The 22,906-nt window shown below is 45.2% G+C and overlaps 1 protein-coding gene across 3 annotated transcripts; it reads left to right on the top strand.

The window, feature by feature from the left end:
* Positions 1-1,097: 1,097 nt before the first annotated feature.
* On the top strand, positions 1,098-8,425 carry LOC139761793 (M-phase inducer phosphatase-like). Of its 3 annotated transcripts, none has more exons than XM_071686239.1 (7): positions 1,098-1,202; positions 2,519-2,753; positions 4,323-4,537; positions 4,663-4,793; positions 4,960-5,389; positions 6,198-6,507; positions 6,651-8,425. In XM_071686239.1, the coding sequence occupies exons 1-7, from the start codon at positions 1,161-1,163 to the stop codon at positions 7,274-7,276; spliced, it is 1,989 nt and encodes a 662-aa protein (XP_071542340.1). In that variant the 5' UTR covers positions 1,098-1,160; the 3' UTR covers positions 7,277-8,425. The 3 variants fall into 3 exon arrangements, with proteins under 3 accessions (XP_071542340.1, XP_071542342.1, XP_071542341.1); XM_071686241.1 differs by lacking the exon at positions 1,098-1,202 and adding an exon at positions 1,549-1,737; XM_071686240.1 differs by lacking the exon at positions 1,098-1,202 and adding an exon at positions 1,549-1,811.
* The last annotated feature ends 14,481 nt before the right edge of the window (positions 8,426-22,906 follow it).

The following is a 22,906-nucleotide window of genomic DNA, read 5'->3' as shown; positions in this document are numbered from 1 at the left end:
CGCAAACCTACATTCACTGAGAACCAATCACTTTCCTCTCTTCCTACACGTACACATGCCTTACATCCTCGATAAAAACTTTTCACTGCTTCTAACAACTTGCCTCCCACACCATATATTCTTAATACCTTCCACAGAGCATCTCTATCAACTCTATCATATGCCTTCTCCAGATCCATAAATGCTACATACAAATCCATTTGCTTTTCTAAGTATTTCTCACATACATTCTTCAAGGCAAACACCTGATCCACACATATAAATATATATATATATATATATATATATATATATATATATATATATATATATATATATATATATATATATATATATATTTTTTTTTAAACTATTCGCCATTTCCCGCATCAGCAAGGTAGCGTTAAGAACAGAGGACTGGGCCTCTGAGGGAACATCCTCACCTGGCCCCCTTCTCTGTTCCTTTTTTTGGAAAATTAAAAAAAACAAAAAAACAAGAGGGGAGGATTTCCAGCCCCCCGCTCCCTCCCCTTTTAGTCGCCTTCTACGACACGCAGGGAATACGTGGGAAGTATTCATTTTCCCCTATATATATATATATATATATATATATATATATATATATATATATATATATATATATATATATATATATATATGTGTGTGTGTGTGTGTGTGTGTGTGTGTGTGTGAAAAGAAGAAAGGCCTCATTCGCTCACACCCATTCTCTAACTGTCATATATATTGCACCGAAGCCTTAGTCCGTTATCCACAACCAGGTTCCACAGGCTTTCCCCGGCTGCTTCATATGTCCTGGTTCAGTCCAATGAGGCACGTCGACCCCTGTATACCACTTGGCTCCACTTCACATTATCCCCAGTGATATCAAACATGAGTTGATATCGGTAATTAAGGAGGTTCATTAGTTCTTTTTACTAAATCATGCATGATAATCACGGGCTTCCTCTGGATATGATACATGCACGATAATGCAGCGCGTCCACCACGCCCTCGTCTGGCTCTGCGTTCCCAACTCTGTCCCCAGCTGTCCAATCAGCTGTGGGCAAGTCTCACCCAGGGATCTCTGCCTCCTATATTTACATCGGGCTGGGGAGCGCTGGAACGCATTCGGTGAAGTACTTCCCAATGGATGAGACTGAATCAATATTTTCACAAGATATATGGATCTACGAGGTATAGGGGCACTAGAAATTGAGAAGATAGTAAGTAACTTAAACAAGTCATTGTTTTTTTCCCATTAGACAGTGTTTATGATAGACACAAACAAGAAATTTACATGTATTTGCTATAACGCATAATTCTCGGCAGACGACACTAGCTTTAGTACTTGGGGTAAAGTGTTTTTTCATGTTTTAGCTATATAAAGGAGGCAAATGTCTTGATTATTGTCTTATTCAAATAACGATAGAACTTTTATTTCTTTAGAATAGTTATTAGATTTTAAAAATATCCTTTTTGGTGGAAAAAGCGAATTACAGTTATGCATCTCAAACCCAAAATGCCTGCGCCATGAGAAGCGCGGCAGATGTGAACTGGCGTCCGTTCCTCGGAGTTGAGTGTTAACATACATGTCGGGAGGATGTTCGTGTAGTTAGTTCCATCTTCATCCTCCTCCCGACAACATCTCGGAGGATTTGTCATCATGGAGCGATAGTGAAAGTGCTGGACAAAGTTTTATTGATGTGCCAAGTGTGTGGAAAGAAAGTTAGTGAAGATTATATTAAGAACTTTTAAGAGGTAAATACCGTGCTGAGTTCTGTGTTTTCACGCAGCAGAAGAATGAACTTCGAAGAAAATCTATGTAACAAATGGTATATGAATATTTCGAATCAGTGACTAGTGCCAGTGTATAACAGTTGATCAACATTACATGAGAATATTTAGACCTAAGTCATTTTATAGAACTATCGTTACTTTCTGGAATGTGTTCGTGTCGTCGACCTTTACTCGGTATCAACCAAGTCCAGCATTGGATACAAGGTTTATATATATAGTATTGACAGTGAAGCTCGAGAGTTAGCTACATTCATACTTGTTAAGGAAAAGGACTTGGTATAAAGAAAATGAAGTAGCATCATAATGAAAATGCAAGCTTTAAAAAAAAATGTTGGCGCAACCCAATTTTACTTCATTTTTTTTTTATTAGTGACATGAAATTCCTCTACATTACGGAAGAGGTTAGGGCACTTACTTGGTTTCGTGCCAGAATCTTTTCATATGCATCCCTTATAACAGGTTGAACCAAACTTTTCTTATAATTCACATTATTGTAGACTACTACTGAGCTGTTTCCTCCTGGAATTTTGATCTAAGATGTCGATCTATTTATAGTGTAAGGTGTATAGATTTCAAGTAAACAATAGCTTTAACAAATGGTTTCAAGAGTCATATGTTTAGCAGTTGATAGGTCATCGAGTGTTTGAGGGACTGACTTTACTTCGGATAACTGGATGTTTATATTTATCTTTATAATAGAACCAGGATCGTGCATAAAAGTTATTTTTCTCTTCCCTTTCAGGTTGAAGAATCAGAAGAAATGAGTAGCCGTGATCTGCTGTATAGGAGTGTGTTGCGGGGAGGCCAGTCAGATTGCCCGCAACTCTCTAGTGATCTGTCCCCTATGTCCAATCTGGCCCTCAGCCTGCACCATGGCGCCTCACTGTCCGAGACACCAAGAAGGAGACTATCCCTGTCCTCTAACATGACGGACACTCCTCAGTCTTGCCATGATACCTCTTCACTACATTCCACAAGTGAGTTGATATGTATGCATGTTGTAGGTTTCTCATACCTTTTTTTAGAAGTGCCATATTAGGACTATGTGTTTCAGTCGCGTTTGGAGTAACTTTGTGGGTTTAGAGGAATATAGTACCGCAGCTTAAAACTTTTCGTTTTTAATGGTTCCAGGCGTAACAGGTCATGACAATTTGCTGCTAGTGTTTTTGCTGCATCGGTTTATTACAAATGTTTTTATCCAAGAATTAGGTTTACATTAGATAGATCAAAATTATATGGACCAGCCATGAGGAATATAAAGTAGAATCAGTAACATTTACAATCATTGGCACTAGGGTTATTTATTGAGTTTTGACTGCAAAACCTTGATTTTTCAGAGAAAAGAATTTTGAATGAATGAATTTTGATTTAAGAATGATTCCTTTAGTCTCGGCAATATATACATGTAATCCAAACAGGTTTTTTCAACCGAACATTCGATTGTAGTAAGATTGTGAAAATGAAATCATATTTGAATATACTTGGAAATTAAGCAAGTGATATTTCTTCAAAATTTGGGATGCATTAATGTGCATTTACTTAGTTTCGTGTTTGAACTTATGAATATTACAGATATGACTTTGAATACTTTTGAAGGCCAGTTTGGTAGACTTCAGATAGGCAATTAAGTGCTCACATTGGCTTATGTTTTGTACCTATGTTTAACATGAATTCATTGTTGACAAGATTGGATATTAATCTAGAACTGATATGGAATGTACTGATAGTTAACCATTACTTCAATGTTAACAATATGTAGGATTAGCGTAGAATTTTGTCAATGAAATTATTTAGTTGGTCCATTGAAATTAGCTGTCTTGTCATATGATAAGTAAGTTTCAGTTAAGGCTGGTTTTATTTATCTCAATTTTTTTTTTTTAACCATTTAACGTGTGTTTGTGTTGGCGATTGATATGTTAAGCTTGCCTGTTTCTAATTTTCTGTATTTAAGGTCTTCCTGGGGATGTTTCACTTGTGTCAGAAAATCTATCTTCTAATTTTAAAACTGGCTCTGACGCTAAATTTAGAAATCATGCAAGAGTATTAGTAAGCTTATCATGCAGGCATGTTCTGTGGTGAAGATGAGATGAAGGTGTTAATGAGGAATGTTTTGGTCAATACAAGGCAGCCACTGTTCACATCCATTTCCATTTATGATTTCTAAATGTTTTATGAAAATAAGTTTTTGAAATTAAGATAGATACACATTCTTAATCATTTACAAGAAATTGAAATATCCACAGGAGGACTTTTGATGTACTAAATATAACAGGCAAGGTTGAAAAGTAAATCGGCACAAACGTATAGTACTGATGTTAGGTAAAACAAATAAAGCCACCCTTAACTGATTTTTGCCTATCATGTCACTCATGTAGACATCTAATCTGGTTTTTAAAACTTTCTGTAGTTTTTGGAACTTCGTCCAATTGGGGAACTTATTCCCTTCATCAACAATTCTGTTTCAAAATAAATGTTTTTTATATTGATATTTATAGTTTTTTTTTTTTTTTTAAGATTAACATTGTACTTACGTGGTATTTGTACAGGTTTGTTGCATGACAGCCATATTTCGGACCCTGGATCGAGTCAAGGTGAAGAGTCTCCTATCTCCCCATCACGTCGACTCTCTTCCCGTGATAAGGAGAACTTCCCCTCTCCATACTACTCCCCGTCCCGCAGCACTATCCCCCCTCGCTCTCGAGCCAGTCCGCTCCAGGATGTACAAAACACAGTCAATAGAAACCTGAGCCCCCTTAAAAAGGTTTGTATAAAGAGAATTAATATGCCATTCCTTATTATCAAAACTTGTAAATGTAATGTTTTTCCGGGCTGTTTTGAATGGCTTTTTTGTTTATTTGGTTCACTGACTTTGTCATTCTTCATTAGAACTTGCAGTTGGTGTCACCTTCCAAGAGAGTGTTAACCTCCCCGCACAAACCGTCCCCACCAGATGATTGTGATACAAATTCTCAAGACAGTGGATACTCAGAAAGCAGCAAAAAACTGGATGTTGACTGGTAAGTTATATACCTGTTATTTAAAGATCTGAGATAGAACATGTTTTGTGATGTCCGTCAGCAGTAGCCATACAATTTCCAGTTACTGATTATTTCTGTAGTTTTTAGCTTTTACTGGAAACTATATTGCAATAATTTCAGTATTGTTTGACAAGATATCATTTAGTTTCAGTGTACCAGTGAGCTGCGCTCCACGGAAGCTCAACCTAGACTTGTCCCCACCTAAGCCTCTCCCAATAATCTCCCCAGTGAAGTCAGTTGCCATCATATCCTCACCTGTTACAGTTTTTTCCACTGCCACCTCTACACCCATTACATCTTCACATGATTCAACTGAAGGGCGTAAACCCTTCAGAAAGTTTTCGTCTCTGTCAAAAGGAGACGAGGAAGATACAATGCTCATGGATCTAATGAATGAGATGAATACACAAGAAGATGAGCCCTTAGGTCTTTCTAAACTTCTCTCTGCACCAATTCAACCCTCAGCAGCACCCACGTCATCACAATCTCAAGTTCCACCTAGGTCGATCTTTGAAGGTCGTCCCTCCATCAGACGGTGTCTCTCAATGATAGACACTACACCTACCTCGTCCAGGGTAAGCTTAGTTACAAGATACATAGAATTGTTTGTCAGTTTCTGCTCTTGTATTGAGCAAGGGATTTACTTTAATGTTTCATTCTGTGTATTGTGGGTACTGTATGCATTTTACTTGGTTACTTAGTGGGGCAACTGATCGAAGAAAGTAAGAGATAGCCCATTGATGGCTCTCTATAAGCAATTCTTGCACAAGCCCATTGATGGCTTTCTATAAGCAATTCTTGCACAAGCCCATTGATGGCTCTCTATAAGCAATTCTTTGTGCAACACCACCTGTGGTCTACCATATTAGTCGAAGATTTCTCTTAATATTTATGTTGTTTTCTCAAGCTTTTGTCTTTTAACTGCAATCCTGTTTATTATCCAAGAGTGTCTTCTTTCAAAGACATTCATCTTTATTCCCATTGTAAATGTGCTTATAGAAACATCCTTGTTCCATGTTCTTTTTTCATTGAAACAAGTAAGTGGTGTAACACAAACCAGTTAACAAAATTGTTATATATATGTTTCATACATCTGGGGTCAATGGTTTGAAGGTGCTAAGATGGTTAGCAGGAATTGTTTGAGAGGTAATTCTGCAGATCCTCCTCAGTAAATTGGGAATGGAGTAATTATAGTTATGAACAATTAAGGCCATTTCTTTTTCTGGTGCTACCTTGCTAACACGGGAAACTGCAAACAAGTATGAAGAGATAAGCTTATGCCACTATACCTAGAGTCTAGGGAATGCCCATGGTAAGAGTTGTTAGACGGTTATCATTTTAGATTTGTAAGGTGAGATATGTAATGCATCATATGTTCATCAGGTACAGAGTATCTCTGGAGCTCAGGCTGTGCAGGCTAGTACTGCAGCAGTGTCCTTTAAGCGGCCACAGCCTCCAACTGATCTCTCTAATGGCATGGAATGCAAGCGGAGGAAACAAGATGATTCTTCTGATCAGTTGTCTCCAATAACCTTCAGTGCCTCTACAACAACCGGTGAAAAAAATCGTGCTCCTCTCGTGCAGAAACAAGTGTCTGCACCAGAAGTGACCACTACCCAAGTGATTAAGCCTAAAATTCAGCGTAGCCACTCTGAAAGTCACGTGTCCATCATGAAGGCCTTAAATAAATCCTGTAAGTATCGTGCAAGTAGATTCCATTAGCTCTTTAAAAGGTGATAAAGTTTCTACTGATATCTGATGTTTTTGATTTAGTAGATAATGTTATGATCAAATTTTCTTTTTGGTTATTGGTATTTTGTTATTTTTCCTTTTCAGCTGGACATGATGGAAATCTTATTGGTGACTTCTCCAAATCTGTCCTGCTTCCCACTGTTGAAGGTGCCAAACATCCAGATCTCAAATCCGTCAGTGTGGACACTGTGGCCCAGGTTGTTAGAGGAGAGTATAGCAGTAAAGTCGCCTCATTTAGAATTATAGATTGTAGATATCCCTATGAATTTGAAGGTGGCCACATTATTGGTGCAGAGATGTGGCACCATCCAAAATTGGTTGAAGAATACTTGCAAGCAAAGAAAGGAGCTCCAGTCATAACTAGTGAGGAAGCAAGTAGGGAGATTTTGATCTTCCATTGTGAATTTTCTGCTGAACGTGGTCCAAAGACTCAGAGGTTACTTCGTGAGATGGATCGAGCTATAAATAAGGAACACTATCCTGCACTTCACTTCCCAGAGATGTACCTGCTAGAGGGTGGCTACAAGGCATTTTTTGAAAAGTATCCAGAACTTTGCATCCCTAAGAAGTATGTGAGAATGCTGGACTCTAAACATGCTGAAGATCTGAAGCATTTTCGAGGCAAGTCCAAGTCCTGGGCGGCAGAAAACAAACAATCCAAGAGTCGTAATGCACTACCTCGACCAGGACTTAAGAGACTTGGATTATGATGACCGCCTTGTACGTAGGTCTCAGACAAATTCACTATTTCTTTATGTGTGTGTGCAATATGTGTATTTTTTGTTGTGTACAGGAGACTTTTGTCCAGACCTGGTCTTCATCGGCCAGGTATTTGCCTATAAATGCCAAAGGATAATTTATCTGCCTGTAAATATGTCCAAGATGTTGAGAGATCCGCCGGTGTGTGCCTTGTCTGGGCAGAATTTTGTTGATTTTTTTTGTTTTTCCTCTGTCCTTATTTCATGTAATTTATGTTTGATCTGATCAATTCTGTGATCGTTCAAGTTTTTACCATTACCATTCCTACAGTCATTATGGCCAGTCTTGACCCACTACTTTTGGTCGGTGAGGGGGTACAAGAGCCCCAGCTAGGGCTCAGTATAGAATTTAAACTTGTATGAATCCCTGCTTTACTGTGAAAATGGTGACTGATGCTGTGATAACCAAGACGGATCTAATTACAAAGTCACCTTTTCAGGCTTGAGTGTTCTCTAGAGCTAATTTATTTTGTTGTCACTGGTCTTCATGCGTTTAACAACATACATAATTTATTTCCACCATGTCTGATTATTTAATCTGGAATTGTTTCTTCCGGTTTGAATTATCAGTATAACAAATTAAGGACGGGTTTTTGCAGAACATACCTGTTTCTGATGTCACCTGTAGCAATATTACTTTATTGTGATGTAAGTGGTGTTTCCTGGTAACTGGGATATAGAACTGAAGTGCTTGGATATTTGAAACATTTCTCAAATAAAGGATTCATTATTCTTGACTACCGTTCATCCATTACCAGGCCTTGGTTAACTCCTGATGTATCATTTGATCGATCTCAAAACACCGGCCATTCTATACATATCATGGGTTACATGACTTTGTACCATAAACCTGAATTTTTATTTTCATTTTTATGATTGTTAATATGCATTATTAGTGATTTCTTTTGCATATTTTAGGGTCACCTGGTGTATACAAATATTTGAAAGTGGTGTGTAAAGACGTATGGGAAATAGGCATATTTTAGAAAGTTTTATATGCATCCCTTTCTAGTCCTTGTGTTAGGGTACAAAGACATTTAAGTTCTTGTGGAAACCATAACCTTGTACCATTTATCAACAATACATGGAAATTAAAATTTTCATGGTGTATTATTAACTCCCCTGCAGTGTATGTTTGTATCGTTAGTATTTTACAACCCGAGAAGCCCTCCTGTAAAGCTTGAAGGCTGCTGCGCTACACTCGTAGGTAGCACGGACAGAATGGACATCAAGTGAATTCTTTGATGAAACTGAAGTCCTCTGTTTCATGGACTGACAAGGTGTTACTGGGCTCTTCCTTAAGGTGTTAAGCCACGTCCACACGGCCGAGCAGTGTCCGTCGGGCACGAAGGCTTTGCCCTTGTACGAGCGGTTTCAGCGGGCGAACCATCAAACTGTCCGCTCCCGGCGCCAATAGAGGGCAGTGGATGGAGGTCTTCCGTCACTGCCAAACGCACGAGGTAAGGTGCAGGCAGATCCACTGACTACCACGTTATTAGTACACTATGTCCACACCGAGTACTAGTGCATATTGGTCACGACAAGACACTGTAACTTTGACTGATATATATAAATCACATGAATGTCTGTGGAATGTAAAGTGTTTTGATTACAGAAATAGAGACAAACGTGCTGCAGCAATAAGGGATATAGCACAGACAATAAGCAGGAGTGTTGATGATGTAAAAAAGAAATTGGATTCCCTCAGAAACCAACATCGGCGAGAATCGAGGCTAATGTGCACATCGAAGGAATCAGGAGCTGGGTCAGGTGAAATTCATACACCCAAGTTGTGGTGCTTTGACTCATTCCTGAACGACGGTGATTCTGTGCGGCCAGGTGTGTCAAATATGTCAAGCATCGCGAGCAACCAGACTACAGAAACAGTATCCGAGGATGTTTCTGATTCCGAGGTAAGTACGTACTTACTATTCTCTCTCTCTCTCTCTCTCTCTCTCTCTCTCTCTCTCTCTCTCTCTCTAAGTATATAACCAATTTTCAATAATATGCTTCACATAAGGGTAATGAAATCCAACAATTACTTTCAGACAGCCTGTATAGGTATATTACAAAATCAGCCAGTTTTATCATGTAAAATAGGTGTCTTGAGTTAAGGGAGACTGCAATGGTTCACGTTAAACCAGCATTTCATAGTCCCACTCTTAATGTGTATTCAGTGTCTGTGAATTAATTTTTGTCATAAGGTACAAAATCACAGTTTGAACAATAGTCCCATCAACAATAATTCCTGATACATAAGTCGTATGTAAATGTGATAGAGGGAGTGTTGATAACAAAAGTGATGGTGGACAACGAGGGGATGAGGGAAAAGTCTACAGGGCATAGAGGCCGAGGTGGTGAGTGCGGGCGGGGAAGGAGGGTTATCTGGGGGAATGGGGAGGGGCACCTACACAATTATACATTTGCCATTCTATACTGCCATTGCACAGCACCCTCTGCATTGAGGTAGTTCATGTACTGGGTACGGATATCGTTAATAGTGCTATCTTCTTTCGAAGTATGGCGCGCACCATGGTGATCGTACCGTAATGAACCACTCGCTCACAACAACTGCTGGCGTCCGACTGCCCTCCAACCACCACAGACAGCTGTGTGGACACCTTACGCGGGCATAGTCTGCAGACTTTGCCCTGCCAGGCACAGCCTGCCAGGCACAGCTCGACCGTGTGGACGTGGCTTTACACTCCAAGTAAAGAGGCACCTTTCGCAAGGCTGCATCACTGGGAGTACGGGCTCCGTTTCTCATTCGTAACTACCAGGGTGCGGCAACCTTTGAAAAGAGGAACTATGTAACGCCAATACTCGGAAATTGGTCCTTAGTTAATTATAAATATGATTCGACTGAATTATAAACCTCGCTAAAGGTGACCACTCGTGGTGTAACCTCAATGCTGAGCCTGGCGCTACTTCGCTGAAGCCAAGGGTGACGATGCTGTTTCCTGTGGGGCGAGGTAGCGTCAGGAATGGATGACGGCAAGCAAGAATATGTACGTGTGTATATATGTATATATCTTTGTGTATATATATATATATATATATATATATATATATATATATATATATATATATATATATATATATATATGTGTGTGTGTGTGTGTGTGTGTGTGTGTGTGTGTGTGTATCTTCGATGTATATCAAGTGACTTATATTTCTCTCTTGTGTCTCCCCTGATGTAATCATTACGCGAAAGTGCACTTGGGAACTTATCGTGTTTTATTTTTCCCGTGGACTCATAGGAATATATATATATATATATATATATATATATATATATATATATATATATAAGGCATGTGGACAAGTGGGAAGAGAGTGAAGGTGCTGTGAGAATTCGCAAGTCTTAATGTATTAATATTTTCAAAATAACATCAGAATATCATTTGCTTCCGTTGCCAAGACCTGACATGTACGTACATGTACGTAATGCAATAGCAAGGAAACACAAGGCAAATTTGTAGATGGAAGGGGGCTGATAGAGTGACTGCCAAGGTTACATACAGACACAACCACTGCCCGCTGGCTGGCGTCTGCTCACATTACCCTGGTCCTGGTCACCATAGCCAGCCATGTCTCGTATAACTGAGATCAGTCATGTGGTACTGGATGTCTCGTATGACTGAGATCAGTCGTGTGGCACCGGATGTCTCGTATGACTGAGATCAGTCGTGTGGCACCGGATGTCTCGTATGACTGAGATCAGTCGTGTGGCACCGGATGTCTCGTATGACTGAGATCAGTCATGTGGTACCGGATGATTATATCATGACGTGTTGTTATCGTTGATATATAGGAAACACACCATGATTTTCTTTCCCGCCAAAACTTTGTTCAATTACCATCAATGCTACGCTGCATGACGTCATGCGCAGGACCTCAGAACAGCGCGGATGGTGCTCTGTTTACGTTATCATCTAATGGAGGTTTCCACTCGAAGAACTTCCTACCGGAAACTTATGAAGAAATACCATGAGGTTTATTGACTTACCCTAACCATCTTGTATAAACATACATCTCATCCTCCACCAGCCCAGGCTACAGTCCCAAGCCTGACATATGTGGTGAGTGTGTGGCTGCTGCGAGCAAGGCCACACAGATCCTCGTTGTCAACAGGTCCCTCATCGTCAGGGATAATATAACGCCAAACCTTCACTAAACAGCGAATGTTTGTCTGGCGTTGATGGAGTCCGGTCTTGCAACATGTATAACACTCTGGTACACGAAGTGGGTATGGTGGACTGAGTGGTTGGACTCGGCCGGTTGAGAGTCAGATTGGTCAGGTTGTTGGAGTCGGCCTGTTGACGGAGTGTTCAAACCTGCTAAGATCTTTGGATTCTCTTTAGCTATAGCTATAACCTTAGACATGCGTCTCATGCGGAAACTGAAGATAGACTTCCAGTGAGGTAGTGGTGGGTTGAGTGAGGTTACTATGAGGGAGTTGTGGGCTGAGTGAAGTTACAGTGAGGGAGTGGTGGGTTGAGTGAGGTTACTATGAGGGAGTTGTGGGCTGAGTGAAGTTACAGTGAGGGAGTGGTGGGTTGAGTGAGGTTACTATGAGGGAGTTGTGGGCTGAGTGAAGTTACAGTGAGGGAGTGGTGGGTTGAGTGAGGTTACTATGAGGGAGTTGTGGGCTGAGTGAAGTTACAGTGAGGGAGTGGTGGGTTGAGTGAGGTTACTATGAGGGAGTTGTGGGCTGAGTGAAGTTACAGTGAGGGAGTGGTGGGTTGAGTGAGGTTTCTATGAGGGAGTTGTGGGCTGAGTGAAGTTACAGTGAGGGAGTGGTGGGTTGAGTGAGGTTACTATGAGGGAGTTGTGGGCTGAGTGAAGTTACAGTGAGGGAGTGGTGGGTTGAGTGAGGTTACTATGAGGGAGTTGTGGGCTGAGTGAAGTTACAGTGAGGGAGTGGTGGGTTGAGTGAGGTTACTATGAGGGAGTTGTGGGCTGAGTGAAGTTACAGTGAGGGAGTGGTGGGTTGAGTGAGGTTACTATGAGGGAGTTGTGGGCTGAGTGAAGTTACAGTGAGGGAGTGGTGGGTTGAGTGAGGGTTGATATTCATTACTGACGTGCGGGACACAAAGACCGGACTGACCCTTACGGTGAAGCATTTCATCAGTGTTCATGTGTATATGGTAGTGCGTCATTAACATCGTTGTCCCCACAACCCTGACCCACACCCTTCTGGTACTCACAATCCTAGGTCCACGCCTGCTCGGTATCCGCATCCCTAAGGTCCACGCCTGCTGGGTACCCGCATCCCTAAGGTCCACGCCTGCTCGGTACCCGCATTCCTGCGGTTCTTCACATCATGTGCAACACCACCATCCGCACCTCCGCCCACCCACACTGAGCCTGCGTGCGTCATTACCTACTGTACTGCACAGGGAAGAAGTGCTACACTTATGGGGCTCCTTCTCTTAGTCTCTACTGTCATACAACTTCACAACCTTACCTATGCCATTCACTCACCATCCTATAACTGAGTTTAGTCCATTTGTCTGCTACTCTTATACTGTAGTAAGTCTTCTCTCATTCCTGTTTGTAGCCTCTGGTTCATTCCTGGCATCCTTCTAATAGATACTTACTGTCTACCTCATTGAACTGCTTTATAAACTTAAAGGTTGTGATCAAGTCACCCCTAACTCTTCCATCTTTTATGGCGAACAAGTATAAAGGCATCAAAACTTTCCCTGTAACACAGCTATCTTAATTCTGGTGCCGTCATTACTGCTCTCCTGTGGATCTTCTCTATCAACTCTTTGTACCTAATAAGTGAAGTAATTAACATTAAGAAGCATGTTCTACTTTTAGCCTAATGTAGGATGTGAACAGCTTGCTGAATCTTCCCTTATCCATGTGTGTGTGTGTGTGTGTGTCTGTGTGTGTGTGTGTTGACTACGGCCGGCCCTGTATGGTGTGCCATTTCCTAAAGGCTAAGTCCAGATCTGCCCGTCATGATCCAGTGTGTTAGTATCTCCGACCACATGTGACAACCGTCTTTATGTAAGTTAAAGTGCCAGCATGATATTTGATCTAACCTAGTCCACATACCACACATGATCGTCCACAGCACCACACATGACCGTCCACATACCACACATGACCGTCCACAGCACCACACATGACCGTCCACAGTACCACACATGATCGTCCACAGCACCACACATGACCGTCCACAGCACCACACATGACCGTCCACAGTACCACACATGACCGTCCACAGCACCAAACATGACCGTCCACAGCACCACACATGACCGTCCACAGTACCACACATGACCGTCCACAGCACCACACATGACCGTCCACATACCACACATGACCGTCCACAGCACCATACATGACCGTCCACAGCACCACACATGACCGTCCACAGTACCACACATGACCGTCCACAGCACCAAACATGACCGTCCACAGCACCACACATGACCGTCCACAGTACCACACATGACCGTCCACAGTACCACACATGACCGTCCACATACCACACATGATCGTCCACAGCACCACAACATGATCGTCCACAGCACCACACATGATCGTCCAAGCACCACACATGACCGTCCACAGCACCACACATGATCGTCCACATACCACACATGACCGTCCACAGCACCACACATGATCGTCCACAGTACCACACATGACCGTCCACAGTACCACACATGACCGTCCACAGCACCACACATGACCGTCCACAGCACCACACATGACCGTCCACAGCACCACACATGACCGTCCACAGCACCACACATGATCGTCCACAGTACCACATATGACCGTCCACAGCACCACACATGACCGCCCACAGCACCACACATGACCGTCGACAGTACCACACATGACCGTCCACAGCACCACACATGATCGTCCACAGTACCACACATGATCGTCCACAGCACCACACATGATCGTCCACAACACCAAACATGATCGTCCACAGCACCACACATGATCGTCCACAGCACCACACATGACCGTCCACAGCACCACACATGACCGTCCACAGCACCACACATGATCGTCCACAGCACCACACATGATCGTCCACAGCACCACACATGATCGTCCACATACCACAAATGATCGTCCACAGTACCACACATGACCGTCCACAGCACCACACATGACCGTCCACATACCACACATGATCGTCCACAGCACCCCACATGATCGTCTACAGCACCACACATAACCGTCCACAGCACCACACATGACCGTCCACAGCACCACACATGATCGTCCACAGCACCACACATGATCGTCCACAGTACCACACATGATCGTCCACATACCACACATGATCGTCCACAGTACCACACTTGATCGTCCACAGCACCACACATGATCGTCCACAGCACCACACTTGACTGTCCACAGTACCACACATGATCGTCCACAGCACTACACATGACCGTCCACAGCACCACACATGACCGTCCACATACCACACATGATCGTCCACAGCACCACACATGATCGTCCACAGCACCACACATGATCGTCCACAGCACCACACATGACCGTCCACAGCACCACACATGACCGTCCACAGCACCACACATGATCGTCCACAGTACCACACATGACCGTCCACATACCACACATGATCGTCCACAGCACCACACATGATCGTCCACAGCACCACACATGATCGTCCACAGCACCACACATGATCGTCCACAGTACCACACATGACCGTCCACATACCACACATGACCGTCCACAGCACCACACATGACCGTCCACATACCACACATGATCGTCCACAGCATCACACATGACCGTCCACAGTACCACACATGATCGTCCACAGCACCACACATGATCGTCCACAGCACCACACATGACCGTCCACATACCACACATGACCGTCCACAGCACCACACATGATCGTCCACAGCACCACACATGACCGTCCACAGCACCACACATGACCGTCCACATACCACACATGATCGTCCACAGCACCACACATGATCGTCAACAGTACCACACATGATCGTCCACATACCACACATGACCGTCCACAGCACCACACATGACCGTCCACAGCCCCACACATGACCGTCCACAGTACCACACATGATCGTCCACAACACCACACATGATCGTCCACAGCACCACACATGACCGTCCACAGCACCGCACATGACCGTCCACAGCACCACACATGATCGTCCACAGCACCACACATGACCGTCCACATACCACACATGATCGTCCACAGTACCACACATGACCGTCCACAGCATCACACATGACCGTCCACATACCACACATGATCGTCCACAGCACCACACATGATCGTCCACAGTACCACACATGATCGTCCACAGCACCACACATGACCGTCCACAGCACCACACATGACCGTCCACATACCACACATGATCGTCCACAGTACCACACATGACCGTCCACAGTATCATACATGATCGTCCACAGCACCACACATGACCGTCCACAGCACCACACATGACCGTCCACATACCACACATGATCGTCCACAGTACCACACATGACCGTCCACAGCACCACACATGATCGTCCACAGCACCACACATGATCGTCCACAGTACCACACATGATCGTCCACATACCACACATGATCGTCCACAGTACCACACTTGATCGTCCACAGCACCACACATGATCGTCCACAGCACCACACATGACCGTCCACAGTACCACACATGATCGTCCACAGCACCACACATGATCGTCCACAGCACCACACATGACCGTCCACAGCACCACACATGACCGTCCACACCACCACACATGATCGTCCACAGCACCACACATGATCGTCCACATACCACACATGACCGTCCACACCACCACACATGACCGTCCACAGCACCACACATGATCGTCCACATACCACACATGATCGTCCACAGCACCACACATGATCGTCCACAGCACCACACATGATCGTCCACAGCACCACACATGACCGTCCACAGTACCACACATGATCGTCCACAGCACCACACATGATCGTCCACAGCACCACACATGATCGTCCACAGTACCACACATGACCGTCCACATACCACACATGATCGTCCACATACCACACATGATCGTCCACAGCACCACACATGATCGTCCACAGCACCACACATGATCGTCCACAGCACCACACATGATCGTCCACAGTACCACACATGACCGTCCACAGCACCACACATGACCGTCCACAGCACCACACATGACCGTCCACAGTACCACACATGATCGTCCACAGCACCACACATGATCGTCCACAGCACCACACATGATCGTCCACAGTACCACACATGACCGTCCACAGCACCACACATGACCGTCCACAGCACCACACATGATCGTCCACAGTACCACACATGATCGTCCACATACCACACATGATCGTCCACAGCACCACACATGATCGTCCACAGTACCACACTTGATCATAACTAAGCATTGCAAAAAGTTAGTTTTCACGTGTCTTACATGTGACTAATGTCTTCCGTAACCCGTGTTGCCAGTGTCTGTCTGCTGGTGATACATGTGTGTCTGCTGGTGCCACGTGTAGGCAGCCGTGGCCGGGGGAACTGCCTGGGGCTCGGGTCTTCTTCCACTTTTTCTTGGCCTCCGTAACGTCCGTCCAGCCGGCTGGCCACCGCTGGTGCTCGTCCCTGCAACCAGAACATAAGCCGGTGTTGCATCGTTTCAGATTTTGGTAATAAATTGAACGATTCTGAAACTCGAATGTTCCTGAAGGCTACAGTATGTATGTATGTATGTATGTATTATGGAACAGCTGCAGGTACAGCTGCTGTAACCTACTTCCTTTCAACTTTCCCGTCAGACTACTTATGCCAGTCGGCTGAAAGTACTTGCGCACTCACATTTGCGCATGCGTTCAAATAACTATCTACTTTTTTCGAGTGTGCCGCATTGTGTAAATCGGTACGTTTTCATAGCTACTGCTATAACCAGATGATAGATATAAAAGTCCAAGGTGGTTTCATAGAGAGTGTTCCACGCAAACATTGAAGAGCGACCGTGAGACCTGCCAATCAGCTGTGATGTGGTCCGTCCAGTTTTGCCTGGCGCAGTGGACGTTCAAACTGCTTCCCGACCCTCTTACTTCCCGACCCTGTTACTGTGAATTTACGTTAAGACCCGGACTAGCTGGTTCTTTACCCTCATATCGTGTACATTTATATATATTAGGATTATCATAAGATTCCCAACTGAAAGCAGTCCATGATAATGACCCCGGAACATAGAGAAGAGGAACTACTTCAGCTGTACTGCTGGCCGGAATGGCCACTACCTTTTCGCCAAACCTTACTAGCCTCCCGATTATGACCAGATAAAAAGATCCGCAGGTTACGTCTCTGACTATCAACACCACGTCACCATTGTACTCGTCACCCTGTTGACGACTAGTGAATAAGGCATTTCAATAATGAATTGTTACTCAGCTTAGAATGAACGTATAGCAAGTGCCAACAACTTTTCGATTGCGTTTTTCTCTCATGGTGTGGGTAAACAAGGCGATGTTTTCTCTCATGGTGTGGGTAAACAAGGCGATGTTTTCTCTCATGGTGTGGGTAAACAAGGCGATGTTTTCTCTCATGGTGTGGGTAAACAAGGCGATGTTTTCTCTCATGGTGTGGGTAAACAAGGCGATGTTTTCTCTCATGGTGTGGGTAAACAAGGCGATGTTTTTGGTTAGGCCTCACCTGTTGGACCGGCCCTCTGGTCTTGAGGACCCTTTCTCCCTCCAAATGAACGATAGCAGGAATGATACAACTGAAGGGTTAGGTTAGGTTAGGTTAGGTTAGGTTGAAAGAACACTTAGAATATTGGTGAGAACATGTCCGTGTAAATGACATATCTTTACTGGCTGAGAAATGAGAGCAAATGAGCTGGAACTGCAGGCAGGTATGATGACACTGAGATATGATGGTAAGACTGCCCCGAGAGGAGAGAAGGTTGATGACGCCCAGAGAGAACAGCCATGTCGGTGCTGAGACCTTTCTTCTCGTGATTGCCCTAAGAAAGATAGCAGAAAAGGTGACACTGAGTTGAGAGTAGGCGTGGCGGTGCTGAGACAGGTGTGGTGGCTGGTAGTCCTGAGACAGACAGGTGTGGTGGCTAGTAGTCCTGAGACAGACAGGTGTGGTGGCTAGTAGTCCTGAGACAGACGGGTGTGGTGGCTGGTAGTCCTGAGACAGACAGGTGTGGTGGCTAGTAGTCCTGAGACAGACGGGTGTGGTGGCTAGTAGTCCTGAGACAGACGGGTGTGGTGGCTGGTAGTCCTGAGACAGACAGGTGTGGTGGCTAGTAGTCCTGAGACAGACAGGTGTGGTGGCTAGTAGTCCTGAGACAGACAGGTGTGGTGGCTAGTAGTCCTGAGACAGACAGGTGTGGTGGCTAGTAGTCCTGAGACAGACAGGTGTGGTGGCTGGTAGTCCTGAGACAGACAGGTGTGGTGGCTAGTAGTCCTGAGACAGACGGTGTGGTGGCGTTCAGACAGTTGTGGTGGTGCTAAGACCTGAAACATTAGACAGATCACAGTGCTGAGATATCTGGGCAACCAGTGTGGGGGGAGACTGAACGATATGATAACAGGATGAGTGTATTTGTAAGTGGTTGAAAATGCATTACACACTAGGAAATGGAACTAAGACACAAAACATGGTCTGGTAGAAACTGAGGCACAGAGTTAGGATTGAGTAACAATACCTGGATTACATAACAAGGTATATAACAGGTAAATTATTTACAATAGACAAAGGATATTTTTCAAGCATGTAAGACAGAACATTTCTGATAAAATTTTTACACTCTTCTAGTACTGTTGGGTGAGAATTACAATGACTTTATTTGAAGACATGATCATCCTATATTAGGGCAATGAGAGTAAACAGTCATTGATTCTGACCCACAGCTCTAGCTAGATAAGAACCATGAGCGTGTAACATCAATTGCATCATTACCAGTAACATCAATAGTTAGTTGTAAGCACCCGTTTGTATACATGATTTGTGGGAGATAGTGAGAAGTGGTGACATGGTGGCAGTCCATCTGTTGACGTTATATTAGACTCTCAATTTCAGATCAGGATAGATTATTCTGCCTCTGATACTAGGAAGATGAAGTTAGTTCATCATAGTAATTACAATCCTTACTGTTCTGTGGGAGCCAAGTATCATTATCAACTTTATTTGCATTTTCTGAGGCTTTGCAAACCTTTCATTAGACGCTGGAACATGCAGAAGTGTAGCATAATAAGTAAAAGACTTGTGTGCAATGTGTGTACAATATGTACATCACTTTACATATATCTATTTTGACGTAATTCTATTTGTGATGGAAGGTCGGGCAGGGGTAGCCAAGGGCAGTGGTGTCGGCCGACGCAAGGACCAAGTTAGTATCTTGGCCGCTATGTTAAAGACGCTTTTCTCTGCCGCCGACGAAGCCATACTGGGCTGGGCCCTGGGCAGGCAGGTGGTAGGTGGGCAACAGGTTTCGGCCGGCAATGTGTGGGCAGGGGGTGGAGGAGGCTGAGGACGGGCAGCGAGGGAGACGTGTCGGTCAGTAGGTGCCATTCTACCGTCAGTCATGTTTCTCCTTGTCACCATCTTCAGTAAATGGACCAGTTCGTCCAGCACCACGTTACTGGCGCGCATGACTGACCGTAATCTTAGTTTCTTCCGAAATTATGAAATCTAATGCAAATATGTCGAGTGATTAGTGCTACAGTCGAGCATGAGTGATCATAGGTGCTGGAGGGATCAGAACTCTGGGGTTTAAAGGGACGGAAGTGGGTCATCAAAAGGCAGGCGGAAAAACACTGTACGACTGCAGCAGCAGCAGCATCCCCCTCCCTCCCTCAGGTCCTCCCACCCTGCACCTGCCTCCCCCAGGTCCTCCCACCCTGCACCTGCCTCCCCCAGGTCCTCCCACCCTGCACCTGCCTCCCCCAGGTCTTCCCACCGTGCACCTGCCTCCCCCAGGTCCTCCCACCCTGCACCTCCTTCCCTCAGGTCCTCCCACCCTGCACCTGCCTCCCCCAGGTCTTCCCACCGTGCACCTGCCTTCACTTACTACACACGTTCTGACTGTCTGCTGCAGTGATGCCCTTTACAGTATTCCGAGCATAAGATCTAGGGTGGAGGCTAGCAGGGAGGAGTAGATGCCGTGGGAGCTGGGGATGACCGGGTCGTGCTGGGGGGAGACGCAGGGAATATGTTCACAAAATTGATAACTTCACAGTCGAAACAGTTCGGGCACCTGGCAGACCCGGGTTCTGCCGGAGGGGAGCAGGGAGGGATGATGCTGCCGGCGGTGGTGGCTGAGGCAGCAACAGTAACAAACGCTGTGATAACTATAACAACAGCGTCAAGCGCAACAGAACAGCAGCAGCATTAAATGCGGCAGCAGTAACAACATTGCAACAGGTACAGTTTCAAGGGCAGAAACAGTTAAAGCAGAGAGAGTGGCAACAGGAATAACAAGATCAACAAAATTAAGCAGAGTAGCAGCAACAAAACAGTATCAAGTTCAGCGAGAGCAGCATCAACTACAGCAGACACTACAACATTACGTGCACCATTAGTTAAAGCACTGACCGCACCATCATCAGCAACAACATTAAATAAAGCTGCAGCGGCATCACTCATCAACATGATAATATTAGCAGCAGTAACAGCCGTAGGAGCGTCTAGTACAGCAGCAGTAACAGCTGTAGGAGCGTCTGGTACAGCAGCAGTAACAGCTGTAGGAGCGTCTGGTACAGCAGCAGTAACAGCTGTAGGAGCGTCTGGTACAGCAGCAGTAACAGCTGTAGGAGCGTCTGGTACAGCAGCAGTAACAGCTGTAGGAGCGTCTGGTACAGCAGCAGTAACAGCTGTAGGAGCGTCTGGTACAGCAGCAGTAACAGCTGTAGGAGCGTCTGGTACAGCAGCAGTAACAGCTGTAGGAGCGTCTGGTACAGCAGCAGTAACAGCTGTAGGAGCGTCTGGTACAGCAGCAGTAACAGCTGTAGGAGCGTCTGGTACAGCAGCAGTAACAGCTGTAGGAGCGTCTGGTACAGCAGCAGTAACAGCTGTAGGAGCGTCTGGTACAGCAGCAGTAACAGCTGTAGGAGCGTCTGGTACAGCAGCAGTAACAGCTGTAGGAGCGTCTGGTACAGCAGCAGTAACAGCTGTAGGAGCGTCTGGTACAGCAGCAGTAACAGCTGTAGGAGCGTCTGGTACAGCAGCAGTAACAGCTGTAGGAGCGTCTGGTACAGCAGCAGTAACAGCTGTAGGAGCGTCTGGTACAGCAGCAGTAACAGCTGTAGGAGCGTCTGGTACAGCAGCAGTAACAGCTGTAGGAGCGTCTGGTACAGCAGCAGTAACAGCTGTAGGAGCGTCTGGTACAGCAGCAGTAACAGCTGTAGGAGCGTCTGGTACAGCAGCAGTAACAGCTGTAGGAGCGTCTGGTACAGCAGCAGTAACAGCTGTAGGAGCGTCTGGTACAGCAGCAGTAACAGCTGTAGGAGCGTCTGGTACAGCAGCAGTAACAGCTGTAGGAGCGTCTGGTACAGCAGCAGTAACAGCTGTAGGAGCGTCTGGTACAGCAGCAGTAACAGCTGTAGGAGCGTCTGGTACAGCAGCAGTAACAGCTGTAGGAGCGTCTGGTACAGCAGCAGTAACAGCTGTAGGAGCGTCTGGTACAGCAGCAGTAACAGCTGTAGGAGCGTCTGGTACAGCAGCAGTAACAGCTGTAGGAGCGTCTGGTACAGCAGCAGTAACAGCTGTAGGAGCGTCTGGTACAGCAGCAGTAACAGCTGTAGGAGCGTCTGGTACAGCAGCAGTAACAGCTGTAGGAGCGTCTGGTACAGCAGCAGTAACAGCTGTAGGAGCGTCTGGTACAGCAGCAGTAACAGCTGTAGGAGCGTCTGGTACAGCAGCAGTAACAGCTGTAGGAGCGTCTGGTACAGCAGCAGTAACAGCTGTAGGAGCGTCTGGTACAGCAGCAGTAACAGCTGTAGGAGCGTCTGGTACAGCAGCAGTAACAGCTGTAGGAGCGTCTGGTACAGCAGCAGTAACAGCTGTAGGAGCGTCTGGTACAGCAGCAGTAACAGCTGTAGGAGCGTCTGGTACAGCAGCAGTAACAGCTGTAGGAGCGTCTGGTACAGCAGCAGTAACAGCTGTAGGAGCGTCTGGTACAGCAGCAGTAACAGCTGTAGGAGCGTCTGGTACAGCAGCAGTAACAGCTGTAGGAGCGTCTGGTACAGCAGCAGTAACAGCTGTAGGAGCGTCTGGTACAGCAGCAGTAACAGCTGTAGGAGCGTCTGGTACAGCAGCAGTAACAGCTGTAGGAGCGTCTGGTACAGCAGCAGTAACAGCTGTAGGAGCGTCTGGTACAGCAGCAGTAACAGCTGTAGGAGCGTCTGGTACAGCAGCAGTAACAGCTGTAGGAGCGTCTGGTACAGCAGCAGTAACAGCTGTAGGAGCGTCTGGTACAGCAGCAGTAACAGCTGTAGGAGCGTCTGGTACAGCAGCAGTAACAGCTGTAGGAGCG

The sequence above is a fragment of the Panulirus ornatus genome, chromosome 42 (assembly GCF_036320965.1).
Source record: "Panulirus ornatus isolate Po-2019 chromosome 42, ASM3632096v1, whole genome shotgun sequence".
Lineage (NCBI taxonomy): Eukaryota > Metazoa > Arthropoda > Malacostraca > Decapoda > Palinuridae > Panulirus > Panulirus ornatus.
The sequence above is the reverse complement of the archived record's forward strand: the minus strand, read 5'-3'. Positions and strand labels throughout refer to the sequence as shown.